The sequence below is a fragment of the Nothoprocta perdicaria genome, unplaced genomic scaffold (assembly GCF_003342845.1).
Source record: "Nothoprocta perdicaria isolate Ctin4 unplaced genomic scaffold, notPer1 scaffold_159, whole genome shotgun sequence".
NCBI classification, from domain to species: Eukaryota; Metazoa; Chordata; class Aves; order Tinamiformes; family Tinamidae; genus Nothoprocta; species Nothoprocta perdicaria.
The window spans coordinates 1750550-1772165 of record NW_020454749.1 but is presented as its reverse complement, the minus strand read 5'-3'; the positions used below and the strand labels follow the sequence as shown (position 1 = coordinate 1772165).

Sequence of the window (21616 nt, the reverse complement as noted above, 5' to 3'; positions counted from 1 at the left end):
CGGGACATGACATCCACTATTCATCCTCTCATTCTTCCTGGTTTTGGGAAAACTGTTCCATGCAACAGCAACATGGACTGCAGACTGGACAGATTCCCAGTCCCTTACTTGCTATTAGAATAGATCACAGAGATAGAGTCCACTTACATGTTCAAGGGGAAAACCAAGTATTGTCTCTGACCGCATAAATCTATTCCTACAGAGGATACTGCAGCATACAACTCTTGGTTGTGAACTTCACAACCCATAATACTGTCTATAATACTTAACATTTATTTAGTAAGAACACCAAACCATACGATAAAAGAGTGGTCTCCAACTGGCATAAGCTTTTTTTCCAACTGCTAGAGATCTAACTCATGTCAAAATCTCCCAAGCTACTGAGCCTGTAGGTCTGTAAATACTAGCCCCAGAGCTATCTCTACATGTAGCTTGATTTTTATGAATAGTCCCATCCCTGTGCAGCAAAAGAGCTTAAGAGTGATTACCAGTGACATTAGTTTCCAGCTCAAGGCCTTTACAGTATCAGTTTATTCTGTAGCTTCTCAATCAGCAAATCTGTTCTTAACATTCATCGCAGGCACACTTCCTTTATGAATACTTCAAACCGTTTCATTCTTGGGTTCTTTACAACAGATTTTGCTGAATTTTATCTTGAACTGATGTGATACTGATTTTTTTCTATAGCCTCTTCAACCAGCACTTTGTTTTGAGAAATATGTTCCCTTTCATTCTCCTTGATGGAATGAGAACATCCCTAAGTGCATCTGTAGGACAAAATACTTCCTGAGGTCTTCTGGTTTCACCTTATCTCCTTTAGCAAGYCTTTTAATATACCTTAAATGGCTTCATAGGCTTCTATGGACTTCATGGTTTCTGGCAAGCTTCTCTTTTTGGGATTTTTTTTTCTTTTTTTTTAGCGACTATTCTGTAATAAAGTCTTTTTGGGGTGACTTACAATATTATATTTACTTTGCAAGAGCACACATTCTTTCCTGTTTTCCTCCTGCGGATATGGCTCCAGTTTTTTGCATTATTGTTTTCCACAGCTTCTTCCACCTTCTTACTTTAGTAAGTCAGGATTTAGGAGATTTTTCTTTCTAAAGTTAAAAAAAAAATCTTTTTATTTGAGTTTTTACTATGAATAGGGATCAAAGAGTAAATTTCTGTTTTTAATTTTTATGTGTGAAGAAATGTAGGTGAACATAGCTATGTCTTTAGCATACAGTATGGCTCTAAATGCGATACTCAAGCTCCATATCACTGGTTTTGTAGAAGCAAAGTGTGTTATTTCATATTTGCACAGAATAGCAGCACTATCACTGCTTGGAAATTGTAATTTCTACATCCCCTGCAAAGTGTAGCAAGAGGCAGACAAAGTAAATCCTTGTAACAGGCAAGTAGTCACTATAAAAATTATRATCAACAGAGAGGACAAAAGGCAAGTATGCTTACCTCTTCCAGTCTCTTTTAATATCCTGGTCAGATCAGGGGTGCAGTATGAAACTCTATTGTACTCGTATAATTTGTTTTACAAGCACCTTTCTTTGGGAAGGAAGCATATTCCAGCAAGAATGTCAGAATCTGAACAGATAATAGCCAAGCACACACAAGACTTCCTTTGATTAAAGTCTAAGTCCATACAAGACTCATCTTGTATCTAGAGTTATACAAAAATGTTGTCATCTGATTCCCCTCTTTTGATATTTGGCCAGTAAGCCACTCATTTGCTACTACCTGAGGACGAAATGCTGGAAGCTCACTATAATCTCAAAGGTTGTTTAAAGACTTAAAAAGAAAAGGGACAGCAGTTTTCCTCCTTAACAGAGTTAGCTTTCCAGTTCTATTATTTGCATCAAAAAGAACTTTATTCTGTGTGTAGCCCCACTGATTTTAATAATTGATACATTATCACTTTCACTGTCAGCGACTCAAAAGCTTGGACTGCTATGCTAGACATTTGAATATAGACATTTAAGTGTTAGACTATTTTTTATGACACAACTAAAATATTAGACTAAAAATTCTCATGGCTACTTTGTCTAACTGTGGCTAATTGTCGTTTAAGAGCCCAGGAACATATTATTAAACTCTTAAATTATGTGAACACATGCAAACTGCTGATCAGACATTACCCCTGTCCTGAGCTAGCCTCTGGACTATGCCCAGGAGTTGTTCAGGACATCACTAGTAAACCCTGGCCATGTCTATGCTGGGAACTGTTGTTCTGGGCATGTTCCAGTGTTGAAAAGCTTCTAGATACCAGCGCAGGCAGAGGCCATCCCCAGAAATGCCCAGCTGCTAACCTAACTCTGTGCATACAGCTTTTGGCACACAAGAACTCTTTATCTTTTGCAAAGTTAATCATTGTCTTTTGATGAAATACTCATTTGGGGAGCTTCTTCTTTTTCAGGCAGTAGTACAAGAGGGTCAATTTCTCAGTGAAATTAAAACTTAGTTCATGCTGGGCGTGCAAATCAGTTWGCATTTCCCTAAGTATATAGTGGCCAGAATTGAAATGCTTACAATCACATGCTAAAGCAGTGATGGACTGAACTAAACTACACTGGATTATGCAGCCTTTCCTCTTCAACTTGAAATTGCTAGACTGAGGAATAATTTTCCTCTAGTCCACCATAACCTAGCCATGAATTGTGAACCAGGAGTGCTCAGTCCTGAGCTATTCATGTACCCTGTCCAGGAAAAGAAACAGAAAAGCTTAATAAAAGCAGTGCCAAGACATTCAGGAAATATCACTAAAGTCATGTTAAATAGATTTTAAACTCCCCATTTGTTTCCTATTTTCTCCTAGAAAAGGATAATACACTTGAAATTATTCAAGAAAATAGTTCGGGAAAACTGGCAGGTATCCTCCAGCACCAAGAACAGATACTCAGAAAACATCCAGATACTCAGAAAAACAAGTAAATACGTCAGGAGACTAGTTTGCCTAAACAGGAACTCATGGGGGAACTCCAGTGCAAAAGGTAATACACAGGAGATGTAAACTGGAACAGCTACAGAGGAAGTGTTTAAAAGTGTTTCCCAAACATGTAGGAATGCCAAAGCTCACTCAAAGTTGACACTGGCCTGGGATGTCAAGAACAACAAGAAGAATTTCTAGCAGTACATGAGTAATAATAGACTGAGCAAGGAAAATGTGGGTTCACTGCTGAAATGGGGTAGGTGGATTAGTAGCTGTGGTCACAGATAAGACTGAAGGGCTTCTTTTTCTCAGCTCTCACCAAGAGTGTGTTCCAGGCCTTTGTGACTAGTCAAAAGGTTTAAGGAGGAGAGGAACTACCAATAGAGTGCCAAGGTCATGTCAGGTATTACATGAGAAATTTCAAACCCATGCAACAAAAGGCTGCAGTTAAGAGTGCTGATAGCCACTCAATCCACTCTCTATCAAGTTTGGAAAGACATGGAGATCTGGAAATATCTCTGATAACTGGAGAAAATAAAAATTTGCACCCTCTCCAAAAAAAGCCTAAAAGTTCAGCCTGGGGAACTACACGTCTGTCAGCTTGGAGAATTCATGAAACAAATCTTTTTTGAGCAAATTTCTGGGCACATGAAAGAGAAAAAGATGATTACAAGCAGGCAGTCTACATTTATCAAGGGTAAATGATGGCAGACCAACTTGATTGCCTTCTATGATAAAATGAATATATCTGCAGATGAGAGAACAGTAAATGTTATTTACCTCAACTTTGGATAAGTTCTTGACACTGTCTCCCATAAATATTCTTTATCTAAACTGAATCATTACAATCTGGTTGTGTGGAAAACCATATGCCCAAATCTTGTTGGATAATTGGACATAGAGAAATCAGTGCCTGTTACAACAGGTGTACTAAAAGATCCATCCAGGGACCTGTCCAGCTTAGCATATTTATCAGTGACTTGGAGGAAGTGGCTGTTTTGCATCTGCAAAAGTTTCATCGGTTTTGCAGAYGACAGTTTTGCAGATGACATAAAACTGGAGTGAGCAGCTGATACACTCAAATGTTGGGCTGTCATGAAGGGGGACATAGACTGTAGGAATGACGCAAAAGAAAAAGCCATTAGTATCTGTAGTATCTTGAATTTACTCCCCCAGAAGAGAAAAAAGGAAACAAACATCAAACAYCAACATTTTGAAAGGGCTTTTTCAAAGTTGGTATTGTGAAAAATGACAATGAACATTTCTGATTACTATATCTTACATTGATGTACAACTTAGAATCGTCCATTTAGTCGTTTCTTGTGAAAGACTGGCAACATTTTTGAGACATATATTAGATTGTTGATTTTTCTGAGCTCTTTTTAATACAGTAACTGTTGATGGTCTGGACCTGGGCATCGTGGTGGGCAACAAGTTGACCATGAGGCAGTAGTGTGCCCTCATGGCCAAAAAGGCCAACGGGATCCTGGGATGCATTAAGAAGAGCGTCTCCAGCAGGTTGAGAGAGGTGATCATCCCCCTCTACTCAGTCTCGTTGAGACCACATCTGGAGCACTGTGTCCAGTTCTGGACTCCAAAGTACAAGAGGGATGTGGAGCTGCTGGAGAGAGTCCAGCGCAGGGCTACGAGGATGATCAGGGGCCTGGAACATCTGCTCTATCGGAAAGGCTGAGAGAGCTGAGCCTGTTCAGTCTGAAGAGAAGACTGAGGAGGGATTTGATCAGTGTCTATTAAATACCTTAAGAGAGTGAGTGAGGAGGATGGGTCCAGACTCTTTTCAGTGGTGGCCACTGATAGAATTAGAGGAAATGGCCGCAAACTGAAGCACCAAAGGACCTTAAGGAAAAATTTTGTAACAGTGAGGGTGACAGAGCACTGCAAGAGGCTGCCCAGGGAGGTTGTGGAGTCTCCTTCTCTGGATATCTTCAAAACCTGCTTGGATGCCGCCCTGTGCTCTAGGTGATCCTGCATATGCAGGGAGGTTGAACTAGATGACCACCGGAGGTCCTTTCCAAGCTTAAGGATTCTACAATTCCATGATGCTATGATAAAATATTATCAAAAATTTTTCAGACTATGTAGTCTCAGTCCTCACCAAGAGGGTCTTCCAGGCCCCTGTGACTAGTGATGAACTAGTGATGATGAGGTGGTCATGAAAAGGCTAACAATGCCTACATCAACAGCATGGAGCAACACTGGCAACAAATCCAAGCAGACAACCCTACATAAACACCAGGGAATCACATCAGTAAAGAAGTTCAACAAATATGAGGATAAGCACAGGAGCAAAGGCCTGAGTTAAACTGCAGCATATGAGCCAAGAGGCACAACGATTTACATATGCAGAGATTCCCGACGAGGTGTCTCCCATCTCTTTCTGCCCTGTTGCCTCCCAGTGATGAGATCGCAGGTTACCCAGCCAGGTCAGAGCAGGGCTTACCACAGCACAGGCAGCCAAGCCCTGAGGAAGAGGGAGCGGCTGCAGAGATGGTTGGTGCACAAAAGGCCCTGGTGAGATAGTCTAGAATATAGTTTAAAATAGAAGACAAAAATGATTCAGTTGTTCTTTGGATGGTCTGAAGCTACTGGTCAGATGAGATATTATGACCATCATTGGGTTATGCAGAATCTGATGAAATATGCAGTCACAAAAGGACGACATTCCTTACATCAAAATCAATAGCCTCTTCTAGGAACCAAGATATAAGTGGTCAAAATTTTCTCTGAACAATTTAGTCATAATATGCTTCTTTTCTTCACCTAGATTTGAGTTATCTCATCCTTCAGACCTAGTCCTTTAGGTTGTCTTCACCAAGATTTCCCATCCTTGTGTTCTTTCTCTTGCTCCCAGGTGATGACTATGCTTTTAGAGCAGACTGAGGCCAAAATCCTCTCCTTTATCACAGACAGGTTCTCAGTCATTAGACACGGCTAACAGTGAGCAACACCTCTTGAGTAATGCAACTTTGGAAAGCAAATTACATCTTGAAAGGTGAAAGGTGAAAAAAAATGACAGTGCTATTTATTATACTTCCTAGTAAAAGGAAGCAAAATCACAGAATCACAGAATGGCTGAGGTTGGAAGGGACCTCTAGAGATCATCTAGTCCAACTCTCCTAGTCCAGCAGAGACACCCAGAGCACGGGGCACAGGGTGGCATCCAGGCAGGTTTGGAGACCTCCAGAGAAGGAGACTCCACAGCCTCCCTGGGCAGCCTGTGCCAGGGCTCTGTCACGCTCACRGGGAAGAAGTTCTTCCTCACATGCAGATGGAACTTCCTGTTTTGCAACTTACACCCATTGCCCCTTGTCCTATCACTGGCCACTACTGAATACAGTTTGGACTCTTCCTCCCTACATTCACCCTTCATGGACTTATACGTATTAATCAGATCCCCTCTCAGCCTTCTCTTCTCCAGAGAAAACAGGCCCAATTCACTCAATCTTTCCTCATACGAGAGATGCTCCAGTTCCTTAATCATCTTGGTTTTCCTCCCCTGGACCCTCTTTAGGAGCTCCACGTCCCTCTCATACTGGGGAGCCCAGAACTGCACACAATACTCCAGGTGCGGCCTCACCAGAGCTGAGGAGAGGGGCAGGATCACCTCCTTTGACCTGCTGTCAACACTCCTCCTGATGCAGCCAGGATCCCATTGGCCTTCTTGGCCACAAGGACWCTGCTGACTCATGATTAACTTGATGTCAACCAGGACTCCTAGGTCTCTCTCCGTGGAGCTGCTCTCCAGCAGGTCAGCCCCTAATCTGTACTGGAGCCTGGGTTATTCCTCCCCAGGTGCAGGACCCTGCACTTGTCCTTGTTGAACTTCATGAGGTTCCTCTCTGCCCAACTCTCCAGCATGTCCAGGTTCCTCTGAATGGCAGCAGAGCTCTCCGGAGTGTCGGCCACTCCACTCAGCCTGGTATCGTCCGCAAACTTGCTCAGGGTGCACTCTGTGCCCTTGTCCAGGTTGCTGATGAACAAGTTGGGCACTGGGCCCTGTACTGGGCCCCTGTGGGACACCACTGGCCACAGGCCTCCAACTGGACTCGGCCCCATTTATCACCACCCTCTGAGCTCTGCCATCCAGCGAGTTCTCAATCCACCTCACTGTACACTCATCCAGACCACGCTCCCAGAGTTTCCCTATGAGGATATTATGGGAGACAGTTTCAAAAGCCTTGCYGAAGTCAAGGTAGACAACATCCACAGCTCTCCTCTCTTGTTATAACAGCTCTCCTCTGCTATAATAGCTCTCCTCTGTTATTATAACAGACAAGGTGGTTCGTCCTTGTGCAGAGAGTCTAGTAAAAACATATAACTAAACCTTACTTGGGTTTTCCTTCTTTATTTTATCCCACTCTATTTTATTGCCAGAGTCAAATTAGATTCCACTAATACGAACCTTTCTCAGACTTGTAATATTCAACAATTAGTTTGGAGGAATCCTGTTAAAAGTAGGCCTTCTTTTGTCATCTTGACAAGCTTTGTGACCCAGGAGTGACCATTTTCTGATGGTGGTGAGCCTCAAAGGGATTGCCAGATCCTTATTGCTTATTGCTTGTTTAAGAAAGCCAAGAATATTAAGTTAGCTAAATGAAAAGTTTGGGAAACAATAATAAAGGTCATTGTTGATGACACCTCCCATAGTCTTCACTTTCTCCCAATTTCTCCAACCAGGTAGGCATACCAACACATATTTTATAAATTTTATATTTATATAAAATTTATTAATATTATTAAAATATTATATAAAATTCCTTTATAAAATTTTATAAAGGAATTTTATAAATTCCTGTGTCTAGAGATGACAGTACTATTGATAATAGAACTCCACTATAGAGGTGGTTGGTGGTACCAAAGTAGAATATATTTGATGAATAGACAGTTCCAGACTCCACTGACACAAGCACTCGTTCATTTAGGTATGTAAAAGAAGGAAATACATTTTTTCTAGTGAGGAGAATATTTGAAACATGCCAGTCTTGTTCACAGGGTTACAAAAAAAATCTGATGGGGTCTGAKCCAAAGATGAAGTACATAGTTCTAGATACTGATTGAAAATCCTGCAGCTCAGACAATGATTTACATGCCCTCTACCCTCAATATTGCCCCACTTAGTATCATATAGTGTGTTCATCACTAATATCAAGATTTCACAAAGCAAAATRTTATTAACATGCTTTTCTAGTATAGATTGGAGGGAAATGGTGGACAAAGCTCAGCAGTGTGGACTGAAAAGCCAATATATTTGTAGTTTGAAATGTTCATGAATTAAATCTTTACTGGTGGACTTGTCTATAAGTAAAAAAAGAAGCCCTAAGAAGACTGGGGAATTTGTTGCCTTCCTGCCTACTCTGAGGGGTAGAAGGCATGAAGTAACTCAAATTATTTTTATTAGTAGAGCTTGAGAACAGCAAGAATTAAAAATTAACTATTATGCAAGGCACAGCTGCTTTCTCTGCCTGCTAAGCTATCTTATCATGCAAAACAAAGTGGGAAGTGGCTAACACTCAGCACCATTCACACTCACATTTAAATTTGCCAGAAGTTAAAGCAAACATTGTTGATTAGAATCTCACATTTATACAAATGTGAAGTCCTTTACAAACCTGACATTACTGAATTCAACAAGGAGTGCTGCTAATTTTATTTTCATTTGAAAATTCGAACACTTTTGCACCTAGGTCATGGTATTGTCACCTAACATGAACAAACAAATTGAGCCTAGAATTGCATATTGAGGAAGTTCCAAAATTTGGATCCAATATTCTCAATTTTTTTGGTTTTTTTTTTCCTTCAAACATGTAAAAGAGCATTACTTTTCCTGCTTGTTTGCTGATGCACACTTAATATTGATATTCCCAAAAGGAGAACATGGGCTTGTGCTGAGGTCACTCAGGTTCTGATAGAATTAAGTGCTCATATTATCAGCATTTTAAATACAAGCTAGCAAGCAAAGAAAAAAAAAAGGAAAAAAAAAAAATGCAGTCATTTCTAAAAAGTATTATTTCTGAAAATTTCCTTATCTGCAGGAAAGCATGTTCATATACTGTAGGAAAGCATGTTGCATGTTCATATACTATGAATACTGTGCATTTGTATATTTTTGTATAACGAATTTGCATATTACAATTCGTTCTCCGTACATTGAGCATAACAGGAAGGAAGAGTTACTTAAATGGTCAGTTCACGTGAAATTGTTAACATCTGCAAATTAGGAAATTTAAGGAAGTTCAAAAGCGGTAAGGGAAATGATAAATTGACTCACTTTCTGACTTGCAGCTTTTGCTGTTAAATACTAGTACATCATGACAATTGTTAAATGGCAGAACAGAACATCTGGATGATGCCTGAATGACCAAGTTATACTTGATGCTGCAATCCAAAATCAAGCAAGACAAAGGCTTTTTCTGCTTTTTGAAGAGGAGGTATGTCTGTCTTTTTTATTGTCTTTTGCTTGTTTCTTGTGACATAGAAGATTAGTTGCATAACACAAATATTTGTGATGGTTTGTTAGACTGGAACAATTTCCAAAATTGGTTTGACTTCCTGTTTAAGAAAACTAAGCTTTTGATGATACATTAGCTTATGTGATAAACAATGTAAATCTCCATAAAATTTCTGGAGCTTTCTGCAAGATCAAGGAATGCTATGAAATATCTCTCATATTTGTTGCTCTATTAGACATTTTTATCTGACATTTTTTTCAATAACTAAAAGAAATGCTATTTTCTGTCTCCTTTTTAAAAAGTAATTTAACTAGAAATGTGTGGATTATTATTGCTTGTAAAAGAGTAAACTACAGAGTCACTGAATTTGGAAGTCAGCTCAGGAGACCTTCTAGTCCAATATCTCCTGCTCAAAGCAGGATCAACTCAAGCAGGTTGCCCAGGACTGTGTCTTTCTGGATTTTGAATATCCCCAAGAGAAACAACAGCATCTCTGGGCAGCTGTTTGTTTGATCACCCTTGCAATAAACAATTTTTCTTACATTTAAGTTGGATTTTCTGTGTTTCAGTTTACCTCTTTTTCACTGGATACCACTGAAAAGACTCTGCCTCAGTCTTATTTACTCTCCCAGGAGATATTTATAGGCATTAATAAGATCCTTCTGAGCCTTCTTTTTTTTCAGGCTAAAAAGTCCCAGTGCTATCAGCTGTTCCTTTCATGAGAGATGCTCGACTCCTTTAGTCAGCTTCATGGCCCTTTACTGAAATTGTTCCCTTATCTCCATGTCTCTCTTGTACTGGGGAGCCCAGAACTGGACACTGCATTCCAGTTATGGCCTCAATGGGAGTGGAGGGAAAGATCACCWACCTTGGCCATGCTGGCCACATTTGGCCTAATGCAGCCCAGGACAGCGTTAGCTATCTTTGCTGCAAGGGTATATTGCTCACTCATAGTCAACTTTCTATCTACCAGGACCTCATATCCTTCTCTGAAGAAGCAGTTTCTGTGGAAAGTATATCAAAAACTTTAAGCATGATTGTGTTTTCCTTCTAGTACATTTCCAATTCAGACCATTCCAGAGCAGATTGGAATTAAGCCATGTCTGTCTACAATATAGGCACATGTTTGCTAGTATATGGGAAAAGGGCATCCATCTTACTAGGAGTATGTTCATTGCTGCTGAATAGAACGTATTAGATAAAATTAATATTAGATAAAAAGTTTTGAAGTAAGTTAAACCTCATCTTTGATAAGACTTTGCGAGTGAAAAAGAAAGACATAGCTAAGAAAAAAAAATGTAATGGGTGATGACCCTACCTCTAAATAAAAGAAAGACAGGAAGGGAGAATCATGGTCCCAAGGCTGAGCAGCATCAGTTGTCTCACAGCCACATAGCTTAGGAGAATACACTACCTTTATAGCAAATCTGTTGTGGATAGACTAGGTAGAATGATTTGAAATTGAGCAACAGAATGAACGAAGAACTAAGGATTGTGGAAAAACAGGTGTTTGAGTTCTGTCTATGGCACTCCCTCATTTAGCAGTGTGGACACATGATGAAAAATCAAAACACCTGTTAGTGCCTGGACAGGAGGAAAAAAAGGAACAAAAAGATGAGAAGGGATGGAAATTTTCATCCTCATAGTTCTTATACTAGTTGTTTTTATACTAGTGGAAACACTACTTACGCAAACATATTAGTGTTTATATTGGCCTCTTCCTCCAAATAAGACTGACATGATTTACCTCTTTCTTCTGATGCCTTCAGTACGGAGCCTGTTCAGACCACAGAAAGTTTGACTGAATCTGTTTGCAAGAGATCAGTCTGGGAGGGGGTGGAGGACACTGTGCCAGGCAGCTCCTATGGATGGTGGAGCCGTTGGCTTGGCCAGGGGAGAGAGGGGCAAGGAGATCCCGGCTGTTCAGCTCATGTTTTCATGCTCATGAGTCTGACACTGATTCCTTCACGTACAATTCACTTTAAAAATCAGTCAGTCGGGAAACAATTCCATAGGGAAGCAAATGCCCTAGTTCTGAGGCAGGAGAAATGATTCTTCCTGGAGAGGAAAATGAGTTTTACAGGCCCTGATCTTCCCACTGCAAACCCAATGTCATGTCCAGAGCCTGAAAGTGATGCTGGCAGCAAGCACTTCTCTAAGCAGGATGAAGTCTTTTTGGCAATGTCACAGATGAGTGTATCCATAATAAAATACAGAGAGTGGTTTGGAGGTATCATCATGCATTCAAAACTTGCAGGTGACTTTGACAGGAGCCATGAGGGCAAACAGCTAAAGAAAAGAAGGATAAAGCAAAGAAAATAGAAGGGAATACACAGTTAGGAAAGAAAAGGAAAAGCCTAAAAATGAACATAGGATGAGGAAAGAAAGGAAAAAAAGATTCAAAAAAGTGACTGAAGAGAAGATAGAAGAGGGAGAAAAATATTCACATGAAAAGGGGCCTAGAAAATGGACAGAGCGCTCGTGTGTACAATGTTGGGGAGATTACTGATAGCATGGGAAAGTGCGCCCCATATCTGACAGAGCATTTCAGTGCCAGCCCTCTGAACTGTTTGTACTAAAGCTTCTTCAGTATCACTTCCCAGCAGCTGTGGCCACATCCTTGCTAAACATGATGATTTACAAAGAAAAGATTGATGCTTCAGAGATAAACAGAGAAGTATTAGGCTGCAGTGAAGAGTCTGTCTCCGCTGCAACCCCTGCATATCTTTCCATCCCAGACAAGTTCTAAGAGACTGGGATGGACAGGACATATTAAGTCACTTCACACGAAATGTGATATGACATGTGGAAATACACAAGTCTTCAGCTTGCTTTGAGAGTATGGCTGTTTGGGTTTTTTTKTTTGTTTGTTTGTTTGTTTGTTTTTGTTCTTATCACAAATGAAGACATTCTAGAATCTGTTCTATTGAAAAGACTATACAAAATAGAGTTGTTTCTTTTCTTTCTTTCTTCCTTTCTTTCTTTCTTCTTTTCTTTCTTTCTTTCTTTCTTTCTTTCTTTCTTTCTTTCATTCATTCATTCATTCATTCATTCATTTTTTTGCCTGTGTTTGTAAGAATTTACCTCACAGCCTTCAAACTGATGTCAGAAACACTGTCAAGAAAATTACTATCATTACTTGACAGAAACACTGTCAGGAAAATTACTATCATTACTATCAATATATACTACTAGTATATATTAAAACAAAGAATTCATCAATAAGTGTTACTTCTTCACAGAGAAAAGAACAGAAGAAAAAACACTATAAGAAGAAAAATTATTTCCAAAGAGTTTTAGCTTCCTTTGAGAAAAGAAAAAAAAATGATACCTAAGCTCCCAATATCAGCTCTGTTAGGAGCTGTGTTTTTAGGAGCTCTGGGCAGATTTCCATACCACATGACTAAATGAGATATTATCTTTTGCAGATATCATTTCTTCATTAATTTAAATTCCCTAAAATGCTCTGTAGCATCTTACATGGCAGCAAGTATGTTTAACATTGGAAGCAGGCCAAGTGAGATGAGGAATATAAAGATCTAAAGAGAGAAAGAGAAAAATCCAGTTTAAAAAGTAGGGAACCACTTGGCATAGCAAGCAGAAAAATCTGTGAAAAAGAAGAGTACCTTAAACCCCACCAGCAGGTCTGAATGAGATAGGACAACTCTTGAAAACACAGCCATGAAATTTTTTGTGGAACAGGAACCCAATACCACCTCTCTCCTGTGTCCTCACTGTCTACAGAGAGACCTCTGCAATGCTTCACCAGAAGTAATAGTCACATGGGCTGTAAGACACACAAAAATGAAGCAAATGGGGAAGAGAAGCATGGTCAGGAATAAAATGTGTGTACTTCTTACAAAATGACTTTAGTAAAAAGAACATCCAAATCCAAGAAACTCAGGTAAGGAAATGGAAAATAAGATATAAAATACAATAAGAATTTTACAGAGCAAAAATAGAAAAGATTTGAAAATAAGTACTGAAAATATATATATACTAAATTTAAATGAAGCTTTCCAGAAAGTAAACTACACACATACTTTGGCTTCACTTTTTTTTTTCTTTTTTTCTTTTTTCTTTTTTCCCTGAAGGCTTCCTCTTCTCTCTTTCTAAAGGAGAAAACATGGTTGAGATTCCCAGGCTTATTTGCATGATTTGGTGGATTACTCTGTATCATCTATTGCATGCTGATACCTATTGTACAAAGTGTAAGTAAAATATTTTTGCAACAATAGTTTGTAAAACAGGTTTTCATTTTTTAATTATGAGAGATATTTGCAATTAATCTGCCAATTATCATCTTAGACCTGCTAGATACTATTCTTTACACTGAATAAAAACAACCATCTATTCTTACCAAAAATATTCTATAAAATTTACAGTAGAGACTCAAGAATCACCTATTACAAACTTGACATTGAACTGGAGAAAAATGGAACTGTCTTGGGAAAGCAGCATGAATTTCTCYGAGTACACTTGTATTGTGACTACAGATAGAGCTCCTGCACAGAGAACGGTAAACCTGTTATTTATTGAGGACAAATAATGACACAAATAATGGGGAAAAAAAAAAACAGCTACAGGTAAATTCTGATTAGTGGTTTTCTACAGTTTTATCTGTCTGGAGACTGCAAGAAGGTGCAAGTGCTAGCATGCACTTGCTGTAAGAGCAGCGTCCTGTGTGTGCCAGAAAACAGTGGGGACCAAAGTGGAAGGAAGGGTAGTGAAGGATGTGAAACAGGACTCCAGCTATTGAAATAAAGGACACTATGTGAGACATCTAGAGAATGTACCCAGAGTCTGAGTTGGGGTATGGATCAGACAATCAAGMTGCAACAATTAAGCAAGGGGAGCAGAGCTTAAGAATCTAAGACAGAAAGAGAGACCTTTCAAGAGAAAAGTGAGTTCCTCAGATACTGCTATGTATGTTTGATATCTTATATTCTTCACACACTGGTTCTCAGTAAACCAGGTCATGCTTCTAGGTCATGTTATAAGCATAGGGAGCTCAAGAAAGAGGGCTTACGCGTCTTAGCAAAGTAGATGTCTTATTTAGAAAAGCATATTGAAATAACACATCATTCTTTTATTGAAGACTATAAGTGTTTTATTGAAGACATAAGCACTATGTCATAGGCTACCATCTTTTTTAACCACAGGAGACATCAGATGAGTATACATCAGTGAGGAATTCCTTCTAGGAAGGGAGAGCCTTTTTCTAGGGTCATCTGGTTAAATTCCATTTTGTTTCCTTCTTTTATTAACCATTTCTTGTTATGCCATTAGGCACATTAGCTTTCCCTAATTTCCACACACTAATATAGCACTTAACTCCTGATCTGGAATGTTTTTTTGTGTAGTTATGTCTTTTTCAGCACTTGGCTACCTTCTGCATTACCCTCAATTGGTAAAGAGTTAGTCCATAAGCCAAAAACATATATAAACTAGATTTTGTGCCTATGAGCTGAGTTGCTAACCTGCCCTTCCAGAGTCAGTATCATCTATTAGAGCAGAGTTAAAACAGAGAAATAAAACATCCTTATATTATTTTCCAGGTGAAAGATGCACCATGCCGCTTTTCAATGGAGGTAAACCTGCCTCTCCACAATGGGGCAAACTTTACCATTGCAGTACCAAACACAAACATCTCAAAAACCTGCCTTTTTTTCCCTGGAGGTAATGCTTGATGATCTGGGTAAGATTTTATGTATTTGAAATTGTTTAAGGATAAATAAATAAATAAATAAATAAATAAATAAATAAGCTTGGAAACAATTCCTTTTACAGAGGTTGATTTTAAACATTTGATTTTAAACACTTCTGTGACAAATATTTCCACAGCTCAGTTCTGCAGGAGGTATATTATTAGAGAAAATGACACACGGTAACCATGATTTAGGAGTGTATTCAAATAACAGTTCTGAGTGCTGRAAATTAAGATGGTAGAACCTATAGCTCTATTACCTATTTTTCTGCTGGTCTGTTTGTGAGTTTGTCAGGACCCAGAGCACAGGGTTAGCTAAAGGAAGAGGCAAGAAATCAATTAAACCGATTGAATAGGAGGAGGAGAGAGAAAAGGAGATGCTGGAGATAAGCAACTAGGATCAAACTGAAGGTACTAATCTCCCCATTGGTCCCTGACACACACACAGCTGGTACATACCCATGGAGTCAAGATAATTGTTTGCCTGCTCCCTCTATGTGTTATTCCAAATGTGATTTAAGCAGATCCTAGATTCCTAATTCTGAAGTAGAGGTTTTAATAGCCTGTTTTGCATTTCCCTCTTGTTTTTCTCCACTGAACTAGTCCAGTTATCAGTGGTTCTGCTGCTGTGCATAACTGGAGGATTTCACACTCCTCAGGACAAGATTAGCAGCTCACTCGTGCCCAAGTAAAGAGAGTATTCCCCTACTCATCTCCGTCTTGGGACTTGGCAAAGGAACTGTTCTCATGGTTCTCCTCAAAATGCAGCACATCATTGCCTTTTAAAACCCTTTTAATGTTTTTCCATAACCAGCCTAAAGTGCAGGTTCCTCAGGAGAAAATCAACCTTGCTTCCCCAAGAGTAGCCCCAGTATTTGATGTCATGGAAGACTGGAGGCAGTAACAGAGAAACTATCTGGATCTCTTTGCTGATGCTGTGACACACTGCAGAAGAAGTCAGAAAACATACTGAAGGAAAAGAGAATGAGGCTAAACATGAGTACGCAACCCAGCAGAGAGGAAGCTTCTGAAGAACAGGAGTTTCTGCTTAGAACGAGCTCCAGAAAAGGAAGTATTGAAGCCACTTCCTTCCCACCACGGTGGAAACCTCTAGCTGCTGGTTATTTGATCAGAGAGGAAAAACAAGTCCCACCTTGCTTTTAGAAGTCTGCCTTTTTTTAAACACAGTATGTAAATAGATCAGGAGAAGTTTTCTAAATATTATTYCCGAATGTATCTCTCTGTAGCACTAAGGATGTTGCTAAAGGCAAGCACACATTKCTTTACCTATGTGAGGGCTGCAATCACTCTCAGGTTTCCCAGTTCAGAAGTCATCAAAACAGGGTGACAGYCTTGTTTGCTCAGTTTCCTTTGGCCACCACACACTGCTCTGAACTCAAGTTTCTGTTCCTTTCTGGAGACCTCAGTTAGGCTCCTGCCTCTTCCTACAGAGGCCACAGAGATCTGAGATAGATCTCTCAGGGATGCAGAGCCTACCTTAGGGTCCAGGAGGCTAAAAGGCAGATGCTGCCTTACTCAGTGGTGTGATACAAGCGTTTCATTCTGATCTGGAACAGCTGGGAAACYAAAAGGGACATATCAAAACACAGGAGGTCAGTGTTGAGGTCATTCTGATTTAGATTGTATTAGAAATTAGATTGTATTAGAAATACAGGTTCCTTCAAACTTTAGTCTATCTGATTTTATCTAAACTGTGCCTGAAACAAAATCCATACTAAACACAACACAAACATCYTCCATTTATGCTACCTAAAATCATCATTCTTAAACCAAAGTAATAATAAACTCAAGTTGTAGGTCCCTAAAATACCTAACTGGTTACTGATATCTTCTGACTTGGAGTAGTCATACAATTTTCCCTCAGGTGACATGAGACATTTCTATGTTTCAGGCATGCCCGGAACAGCCATTACGAATTTCTCCTGTGTGATTTACAACATTTCCTTTATGAACTGCACCTGGTGCGCAGGCAGGGATGCTCCAGGCGATACCCAGTATTTTCTCTACTGGAAGAACTCAAGGTGAGTTGGTCTTCTTGGCTCCTTGGAGTTAATATTGGTCTAACATGTGACACTGTAAGCATTCAACTTACTAATTTAAACACTTTGATGCACACAGAGAAGAAGAAGAAACACAATGCGAGCTTTATGTTAAAGATGAAAATGGGACACACAAGGGATGTCAATTCCAAAATGTGTCTATAAAAGATATAACTACTTACTTCATGGTGAATGGCTCTAGCAAAGACTCCCTGATTCGGTTCTATGATGAATACATCATATTGTACAAAATTGGTAAGTTTTGGCCTTTTTTTTTTGTTTGTATTTTTTTTTAGTATATAAGAAAGGAAGTGGTGAATTTACCTCTTAAGACAAAAAGGGAAGAAAAAAAAACCTAAAACAAAGTCTGTAGCTATTAGAGGATTCTAATTTGCAGAGCACGACTTGATTTTTGATAGCTGAAAAAGTATAGTTCTGAACATGAGTTAAACAACTGCACAGACAGTCTGAAAAACAGCTCAGAGAAGGGATATGAACATATCCAGATATTCTAAGTAATGAAATGAAAAGATTAGATTTTTCAAGGCCAGATTTCTAATAGCTCTATTATGCTGAGGGTCTTGTCCACCACTTGCATAATTCCATGCTTCTCTGAAAGCCACAAGATCAAAGTGTCCTAAAACCAGAGGGAGGACGCAGCTTGCAAATTAAGGTGGTTTAAGTTAAATATGTATATGCTGCCCACATATGAGCTAAGTGTTTAAGCTTCCAAACAGATCTAGGGCAGAATTCTAACAGCTAAAAATGTACATCTAGGGCCATTGGAAACACAGTAAGATATTTAAGACTTACACAAGGCTCACAGATACAGCCCAGGACTGGCCCCCATCTGGCCCCCATAGAACATAGTTATGTTCCAGCAGCTGAGTCCTGCGAATATTCAACACAGTCCATGAGGTTCCATTTAGCTGAGCTGTCTTAGACAAACATGGGCAACACCAGCTCGGTCTTCACTGGCTATAATGAATGGTTGGATACTTGGCTTACATATARACAACTACATTCTGGACACTCTTATTTTCATGACTATATCTTCTAGGTAAATATTACAATATATATAACCTCCATCCTTTCTTCTGTGGTGAACCTGCATGGTCAATGGTTAGGTACAGAAAAAAAAATGACCTTGTGCTGATTGTATTGCTGAATTACACAAAAGCCTTCACATCTCTTTTACATGAGCTCCAGTTGCTTCAGTTGCATCTGATACCTAATTGCCTAATTTTGCTACTGAATTTTACTCTTCTGTACTAGATGATATGGATTAACAACAATCATTAGCACATAGCTGTACAGAATTTGCCTCAAATGCTGATGTATTTTGCTATGAATGCACAAATTGTGGCTGATCATTGACCATGTCTAGAATGATCATTTTATTTCATTACAGAAAGACTCACCGCTCCATTAAATATCACTGCCAATTGTACTGCTGAGCCGCGAGGTTGCGTTATTGAATGGCAAGAACCCCTTACAAGTCATGTGGAAAATAAAGATTGCTTTCAATATGAAATTAACATAAAAAACAAGGTAAAAACTCTTTACCGTTTTTTATTTGGCACTTTGCCTACATACATGCACACAATCAAATTTTTGTGTCCTTCATTTACTAACTTTGGTCTCCTAAGCTGTGGTGTTTCTCTGCTTTGGTCCCACCATTCCTGCACTCCACCACTTGGCACCTTAGTTCAGAATAACAAAGTTATAACAAACAACAAAGAAGAAAAGAGTATATGGTTACAAAGGGTCAAATTTATACCTTTTTTTCCAGCTAGCTCTCAGACAGTGCAGAGAAACTCGGAGACTGAGAGAGCACATTTAGGCCGGTTTCCAGAGAACCGCGTTTAAGGGCCACACGATGGCAGTGCGGGAGCAGGGAGGAGGCGCCGCCGTCGTCTTCACGGCAGCCTCAGCATCATCCAGTCCTCTAGATGGTTCCTGGAGGTTCCTGGATGGTTCCAGATGGTTCCTGGAGGCCTCTGAACTTCATTCGACACATGGAACGGTCTCTTCCTCTCCACCTCCATCCCAACATCCCTCTAGCAACCTCATGTGCTTCGTTCAGAGGCGGCCTTCCCTTGGGGCCTGATCAGCCCGTGCCAGTCCCTGTTTTTCCACACAATGTTCACCAAAACCTCCTTTTTGCAAGCAGTGTTGAAACAGAAGCCTCTCTTCTGGAACACTGAACGCACCAGCAGGTCGGGGCCATGTTGCACAAGCCCCGTGTAGCCATCAGCAGTGGGTATGTTTGCTTTTCAGCTGGTTACCCCATGCGCTCTGTGCAGTTGGATGCAGAACTATTCATCTTGTTCCAGGGTAGATAGACAAACTATATCCTTGAAGTGCTTCCTTCTTCCCACTGATTATAAGAGAAACTGAAGATGATCCATTCAGATGTAAAYATTTACCATGCAAATACCAAAAGCAAGCTGTCATTTATCCTACTCTATATGCAGGGTGCTACCAATTTAGTTACCAAATTACTACATAATCGTAAGAAAAGTACAGGGCAATACAAAGTATGTCTCTTTACCGTATCTATGACCATTTTCCACCAAGTACAGCAGAGCTGAGGTGTCAAATCTTCCTCCACAGATCTCAGTGCCTCAAGGACCTCTTTTTTTAACAGACAAAAGATCAAAATTTGAAAACGTGTTTTATGTACTTTGTTTTAAAATGAGTTTTAAAATGATCTTTAGGAATCAGGCCAGGAAAATCCTTAGAGATCACAAATTTGACATGGAGAAATGAATGAGCACTCTTCTCCCCTGTCTCAGGGATACTTATTTTACCATTATATGATTTGCACATGTGGATGATTCCTAGTTTCTGACAAATGAGGAGTCTCTTACCGTGTTTGCCAGCTACAGCCATAACACTTAGGGTAGTGGAATTTCTTTGGCCTCTGTAATGCAAAAGCCTTACGGGAAAGATGAGTTAAGGGGTAAACATAAACATAGGATCACAGTAGGCTAACACATCATTAAATTTCATGATTATACTCAAAACAAAGTCTGTAGTTTAAACAGCCTGCAGACAATTTGGATTGCCTGGATTGTGCATCTTAAATGTATGGTATATACATGTATGGTACATACATATAAGATACATTCATGGTATTTACTTTCGTAGCTCTTTCAAGGAGAAATTGTGATATTCATAATTTTGCTTTTGGCTGGTACAATATGACAGTAAGATCTTGTACTTAGAAAGCTTTACATAAAGGTACTGGTTATAACATGACTAATGTAATATGATGAAAGTATATTTTCTTTAAAGAAATATGATACCTCTTCTTCCTTATGCAGCACTCCAAATGGGAGGGATTCATCTCACAGAAGTGTGTAGATGGGATGCAGATAAGACTCCCACATGCTTGTATGAAATTCATCTCACAGATTAAAGCAACCAGCTGTAGGTGTCTGCACACAAGATGGTCTCACACTGTAGCCAACATCCAGGGCTCCCTTCAGCAGCGCACATGCCAGTACCCTGCACCCCTTGAGATGCTCCGGGCATCCGATGTATCTGCCCAGGGACTGCAGGTATAACACACACCTTTCTGGAGCAGCCACCTGAAGCACGGCAGGACACCTTGTAGCAGCTAAAACATCACTACATACCTAAGTTTAGACAACTCGGTGCACCCACACCGCCCACAATAAAGGACAGGCTTCCACCTATGTCCAAAGACGAAAGAATTCAGCAAACAAAAAGTTACAGGGAAATATTAAGGTCTAATTTATAAGACATCAGACGAAGCAGACATATTTTTTGAAATGAAACTTTCAATAATATCTTTTTGACTTTTCAATAATGTTAGTTATCCTTTTGCGATTACATGGGAGAAATGTTTTCAGGACCTCAGCCTTTCAGTGTGTTCTGGGATCCTTATTGAAAGCACTGCTTGTGAATTTGTTTTCCCATTTGGCATCCTTTCTTTCTTGCTTCTGTCTTAGATTTTCCATATTTTTCAGATTGTTTGATCCAGGTTTATGTTGAGTTCTAAGCAAAATAATCTTGACAGTATAGGATATATAACTCTTCACAGTATTTTGGGAAAACCCTGAGTATAGATTATACAGATCAGTAACATGTAACTTCAGAGGCAAATGTAACTTCATGCAACAATTGAAAAAAAATTTTATTTTACTTTATTAAATTTATTTTTCTTTTTTTTTTTGTTCAAAATTAAATGGACAAAGCCAAACTGAGTAAAATGCTACATTCTGAGGTACTATTGGAGCAGAATCACCATTTTTTTTCAGTTGAAAATGACTTATATTATAAGCAAGAAACAGAGTATAAAAGAAATATCTGATTATCTGCTAAGAAAATCATAAACATTAAAATTTATATTTGGTTTTCAGGATGAGCCCAAAGAAGAGAAGATGAATCCTCCTGTAAGAGTAAGTTTTCTTGTACAAAAAAA

At 39.4% G+C, this 21616-nt stretch overlaps 1 protein-coding gene across 1 annotated transcript in view; it reads left to right on the top strand.

Annotated features, from left to right (window-relative positions):
* The first annotated feature begins 16808 nt into the window (after positions 1–16808).
* The window catches only part of LOC112944018 (granulocyte-macrophage colony-stimulating factor receptor subunit alpha-like), an 8586-nt gene continuing 3778 nt past the window's right edge, over positions 16809–21616 (top strand). The window contains exons 1-4 of the mRNA XM_026035348.1: positions 16809–17145; positions 17243–17418; positions 18575–18714; positions 21555–21593. Coding sequence (XP_025891133.1) covers positions 16994–17145; positions 17243–17418; positions 18575–18714; positions 21555–21593 — 507 coding nt within the window. The 5' untranslated portion in view covers positions 16809–16993. The remainder of the gene's footprint in view (positions 17146–17242; positions 17419–18574; positions 18715–21554; positions 21594–21616) is intronic.